At 44.8% G+C, this 6,171-nt stretch overlaps 1 protein-coding gene across 1 annotated transcript in view; it reads right to left on the bottom strand.

The window, feature by feature from the left end:
- Positions 1 to 6,171, bottom strand: part of BST1 (bone marrow stromal cell antigen 1) — a 28,996-nt gene that overhangs the window by 12,642 nt on the left and 10,183 nt on the right. The window contains exons 4-7 of the mRNA XM_023508194.1: positions 4,185 to 4,267; positions 1,554 to 1,630; positions 1,114 to 1,206; positions 90 to 176 (exon numbers count right to left, since the gene is read on the bottom strand). Coding sequence (XP_023363962.1) covers positions 90 to 176; positions 1,114 to 1,206; positions 1,554 to 1,630; positions 4,185 to 4,267 — 340 coding nt within the window. The remainder of the gene's footprint in view (positions 1 to 89; positions 177 to 1,113; positions 1,207 to 1,553; positions 1,631 to 4,184; positions 4,268 to 6,171) is intronic.

The raw sequence follows: 6,171 nt of genomic DNA, 5'->3' as shown, positions 1-6,171 counted from the left end.
TGCAAAGCCCTTTCAGCAGCCCACCCCACGCAGACTCGCCCCCCACCCCTCCCTCGTGAGCATGCGCGTAGACTTCTCAGACCACGTACAGGTGATCGTTAGTGCAGGTGTACCGGAACCCCATTTGCTCCAGCCTTTCTTCCAGGATTTTCACGGTGCCTTCTCCACAGGATTCCCTAAAACATAAAAAACATACATTTAAGAACTAAATGGGTAAAGGAGAAGGAGGAAGAAGCAGTTGTTTCTAGGTTATCTAAAATTTCTTTTGACCATGTGCTCAGGCTGCTTCATGCAAACTTGTGGCCCCCAGCAGAGGATGCTCTGAGGACCACCAACGGCGCTAAGCCGGAGGAGGGCCACGCCCACGGGGAGGGCGAGAGCTGGCGCATGCGTGAGGCTCTGCCCCAGCACAGGCCTAAACCCCCCCCAAGGCAACACGTGTCTGCTATGTGCTCCGGGGGCCCGGCAGGATACTAACTGACAACTTGTTCAACCTATGTTCTATTCACTTTAAGCTTTAAGCACAAAAACATACCCACTTAAAAATGTTACGAAATGCAAATAAACAAAAGAAAAAAATTACCCCAAATCTCAACATCCCTAGATACAACTGTTGCTAACATTTTGGTGCATAGCAGTCTAGACTTTTTAAATACATTTATTTTCACAGGTCTTTTTAAATATAGCAACGGGACTCTGCTATCCAGTGTGGTTTGTGTTCTGCTTTATCCCCTGTGTGTGTGTGTGTTTGTCTGTGAGAGAGAGAGGGAGAGAGAACCCCTGGTGAGGGCTTTTGGGTTTCAGATGAGCATAACCACTGTTGACCCTTACAAACACATAAGGAACTCCCTATCCAAAGCTGCTTGAGTCATTCAGAAAAGAACACCATTTTCTCTGGCTAAGAGCGGTCTTCTGGATAAAGAAGGTTTTCTCTCTCGGGACTAGCTACTGGTGTTCCCAGACAGTCAGGCCTTTGTCTATCTCCACAAATTCCATTATAAACAAAGACTGTCATTTCCTCAGAACTGAAAATATAAAATGGACTTGATCACATCATATTCAAGAAAAGCAAATTTGCATAGTTACCACCATCAAAATATCTCCATAACTTACACATTGGGTCCCCCAATTTCATGCATAACCCAGATCTCAATTCGTGTGATTTTATCCTTCTGCAAGTGCGGAACTTCAAAATCTGCAAAAAACCTGAGAAACAAGCAGCACATTTCTTATGGTCTAACACAGGAGGATATTTTCCCTGTTTCAGTTGTTGGTTGATTTGCACAATTCCTTTATTCTTTTAATTTTTTAGGATTTTTAAATAAGCTTTTATTTTTAGATTACTTATTTTATTCAAGTATCATCAGCTATTGATAATGTAACTCTACAGACCTGGTTCTGGTCACCAAGTCATTCAATTATTTTGCTTTACCTGAATTGATAAAAGCAAACATTAGGTTGAGGATTAGGGCCATTCTCTGTAGCCTGTTTCAATGAAACTAAATACACATTTTGTCCTCCTCTGTTGTTATCGTGGGTTCCAGGGTTCTTACCCTTTGACGGGATAAGCTCCTTTTGGCTCTGAGCCATTCAGCATGACAGAGACCACCCCAGAACTATCTGTTGAGTACTGCAAGAAAAACCACATAATTTTAACAAACAAAGACAGCATTTTTCTGCTATGAAATAAGCACTTTTGAAAATTGACAGCTCTCAATATTGGCAAGGATGTGATCAATTTGGTATTTCATCTAGCCAGTAGAGATGCAAGCTGGTTTATTTTGGAAAGCAAATTGCCTTAAAATGTTGAAAACTCATATTTAATAATTCCATGGCTGGAAATCTACTCTAAGAAGATGCTATCAAATACACAGAACCTTATCACCTGCAATAAATTAGGTTATGTGGTCATAAATAACAGCCTCAAAATTGCAATGGCTTTAAACAACAAAGATTGATTTAGGGTTCATGCCACGTGTTTATCTCAGGGCCACTGGGGTTCTGATCCACATGTTCTAACTCTGGGACACATCTTCAAAGTCATGATAGTCAGGGAAGCAAGAGGGGAAGTGACAAACCACAGGCCAGTTCCACTAAGAAGTCACACATGTCACTCCCACTTACATCTCATTGGCCAGTATAAGTCACATGTAAAAAACGTCAAGAAGCAGGCAAGTGCAACCTGTGAGCTCAGTAGACAAGCCAGAAGTATTTGGCAAACACCATTAAGGACTCCAGCCAGCACCCTGCATAAAAGTGTGCAGTACAGCCTTGCTGGTGAGACAGAAATATTCAACCAATATAATATCCTCGACACAGGAAACAGTAAGTAAACCAAAGTACTTATATGTCTGAAATATCAGCCAGTCTCTTGTAAAAGTCTACAAAGTAGCATAAGAAGTGCTTACAGTCAAAGCAAAGTGTGAGATTAGGTGAGGAGAGCAGGAGCTCTACTATGTCGAAGGTGAGTGAGCAGAAGTCTGCAAGTTCCCAGGAGAGAGATAGAGCCAGAGAAATTCCCAAACATCAGGTTTGGAGTACCACCCATCATATTCCTTCCCTCATACAATGTTTATATCAGGATGAAGACAGAGGTAGAGGGGGATGACGTGGCACTGGGGTGTGCATAGCTGGGTTTGCTGGCTTGCAGAGTAGCATCCGATATCAGCCGCACCCAGGCAACAGCACCCCGGCAACAGCACCCCCTCTCACCCTGCCTCAGACTGCTTCTGGGCAGTGTCAACACTCACATTAAATCTTTCTTTAAATACCAAGGCCTGGTGACCACTATGCTGAAAGGGTGGCCTTTAGGTGGTAGGAATATAGGTATAATTAACTTTCTCATTCATATTTTCTGTAATTTATCATTCTCCATCATGAGCAGCTATACATGTAACATTGACAATAAGAAAAAAATTATTAAAAAATGCATATAGATACAATGAGGCTATATAATGTGGTGGCTGAAAGTCTCCAAATTGTGTCTCCCCTACTTATTAACTCGGTAGCGCTAGTAAACTTCCATGAGCTTGCTGTACCTCACTCTACCCATCTGTAAAATAAGGGTATTAAGAGTGTCTCCCTCATAGGATAGTTATAAAGATGAAAGTATTTAAAACAACAATTATTAACATTTTTTGTAGACTTACCTGCTGAGGTTCAAACCGGCTCGGCATCACTGTACCTTGTGCCTTGACTACTCAACATATTCTAAGAGCTCAAAAAGCACGAGCTCTATTCTACTAGAGACTCACGTTAGAGACCTGGAGGAAGCTGGGGGTGGTGGTTTGGAGCTGAGGTCTGAGAGGTCCACTGGCTAGAACATATGGTTTCCGTGACATATAATGCTGACATCTCCCCTGAGTTACTGTCTCAGCCCCCTACCTGCGGCAGGTGACCATAGCCTGCCAGTTCTGAACGAGGGGCTCTGGCAGCCCCTGCAAACTGGCTGGAGCCTGAGCTTGAGATAAAACCCATGGGGAGTGAGAGCAAATGATGCTCCCATGGGAGCCGGCAGGAGAGCGCAGAAATGAACAGAATGTCTTTTTGCTCCAAACTGCAGCCACGATGGAGAGTCTGACCAAAGTCACTCTCACCCTGACACACAGTGGGCACCTGGGCCTCCCGAGTGGAAGATGGGGCCGGAAGAGACAGGGATAGCCCTGAAAGGGGGTTGGCGGTGGTGAGTGTAAGCACCCTGACATCCCCCTGGTCAGCATGGCCAACAGTCAGCAGCTGGCCACTGAGCTAAGGACTTAACTCTCTTTATTTCTCACTTTTATTCTCAACCTGGTGACAGAAAACGTAAACGGCAGTCACTGGCATTTCATAGCTATTGTCAACTCTGGGGACGGTATCCTTTACACCTACATTAGAGGCATATCTCTGTGTCTCCAGCTGATCCTCCACCTCCTGCCACCGACCTGATCTCCCATTACTATCATTCTTGTGGGCAAGAAATAATAAGTGATGATTTAATAACCTCATTGACAGAATCTGGAATGTTTTCTCATTCCAGACACCCCATTAAGCATTTTATCCCCTTAAATCCTCAAAACATTACAGAGCAGAGAGCACGATCGGGATGTTAGAAAAGTGGGAAGTGGGGGTAAATAACCACGCGGGCTTGCGTGTTCACGGGTCCGACACATGTTCCGTGACTCAGCCACCCATCTCCGGATCACCTGGACCGACGCCCTCTTCCAGAAGGAGTCCACGGCGTTGTTCTCACAATCTTCTGATGCAGGGCAGGACTGGTAATCAAGTCCTTAGGGGAAAGCAGACAAATACATTTCGTTTCAAATATTTCATCAGGGAAGAATTTATTCAGAATATTTTGCTGGCTCCACAAAATACACTCAGCCTGCATTCCGTACAATTGGTACAGATCTAACGCTCCTAGTACTGCCCACTCAGTCCACAGCTGCCTGGCCAGTGACTATCCAGGCCATGATACAAAGATGTCCGTCATTTTTCTCGGCATAGATGTGGGAAAGCAAAGCGGGAAGCAGCTGGTTAGTGTAGAAACGCAGCTGACCACTGAGCCCTAGCTCAGCGTTACCAGATGAAGAGGGTCCGGCCGCCTGTCACTGTCAGCCAATAAGCAGAGATGGGAATAGGAGCTCACCAAACTTCATGTGTCAGAAGGCAGGGATCCTGGGGAACAGTGAGAGTAGCCTCTCCAAGACTGCTCTGTTCTTCCTTTTCCAAAATTACAGTTTTATCTTTTTTTTATTTTTTACAGTTTTTGGTGGGGGCTGGGTTTGAACCCGCCACCTCCAGCATATGGGGCCAGCGCCCTACTCCTTTGAGCCACGGGCGCTGCCCCAAATTACAGTTTTACATAAAAAAGTTCAAAGGAAAGACCACACCAACCCCTCTTCCAAATAATAATCAGCATAACTCAGAATTGAATTCCAATTCAAAAGTTAATCTCCTAAATCAATCCACCTAAACTACTCAACATAGGCACCTTTCAGGTGGGAGCTAAATTTATAAAAAAGTAAAAATGGGAGATGGGGTGAAGCTCAGGCAGGACCTAACCCAGGCAGCCCCAGCCTGCCTGCCAGACTCCATCATATTCTCACCAAATGTGCTCTCACTGTGACATGAGACACTCCCACAAACACACACAAAACAACTTTTCACTTTGTTCAGACAAGTGCCTCCTCCAAACATTCAATTGTCAGCCCCCGTCTTAGAAGTAAATACAAGGAAAAAGAAAGCCAAGAATATCATAACCCTTAGCTAGAACATAGACTTCTTTTTTGAAACAAAGTCTCAAGCTGTTGCCCTGGTTAGAGTGCTGTGGCATCATAGCTCACAGCAACCTCCAAATCTTGGGCTCAAGCGATCCTCTTGCCTCAATTTTTCTATTTTCAGTGGAGACAGGATCTTGCTCTTGCTCAGGCTGTTCTCAAACCTATGAGCTCAAGCAGTCCACCTGCCTCAGCCTACCAGAGTGATAGGATTACAGGCGTGAGCCATTGCACCCAGCTAGAACATAGAAGTTTTATTACATTTTGAAATACATAAAATGCTAAAATATACTAAATTTTTAAAATTTTGGGCCAGGTGCAGTGGGACATGTTTGTAATCCTAGCACATTGGGAGGCCAAGGTGGGAGGATCACTGGAGCTCAGGAGGTGGAGACCAGCAAAAGGGAGCCCCTGTCTCTGCTAAAAACAGAAAAGCAGCTTGATGTGGGGGCAGATGCCTATTGTCCCAGCTACTCAGGAGGCTGAGGCAGGAGGATTGCTTGAACCCAGAAGTTGGAGGTCACAATGAGCTATGATGATGCCACTTCACTCAACCCCCAGCAAAAGAGTGAGACTCTGTCTCAAAAAACAAACAAACCAACAAAAGGCTATCAGTCAGTGGATGTGGGATGTGCTGTTCACTCTATAAAGAAAAGAGACCTCCCTAACTGGCAAGAGGTTGTTCCAGGAAGTATCTCTAATGGGGGAAATGTGTAGTGCCTGAGGGGAATGGTGTTAGGGGTAGTGCAAAGTTGGTGATTCACAATGTTTTTCTTTTTTCTTTTCTTTTTTTTTTTGAGACGGAGCCTCAAGCTATACCCCTGGGTAGAGTGCCATGGCATCACGCTCACAGCAACCTCCAACTCCTGGGCTCAAGCGAGTCTCCTGCCTCCGCCTCCCAAGTAGCTGGGAC

The sequence above is a fragment of the Otolemur garnettii genome, unplaced genomic scaffold, assembly GCF_000181295.1.
Source record: "Otolemur garnettii isolate 467f Iridium unplaced genomic scaffold, OtoGar3 scaffold00228, whole genome shotgun sequence".
NCBI lineage: Eukaryota > Metazoa > Chordata > Mammalia > Primates > Galagidae > Otolemur > Otolemur garnettii.
Note: the sequence above shows the minus strand (reverse complement) of the source record. Positions and strands in the feature narration are given on the sequence as shown.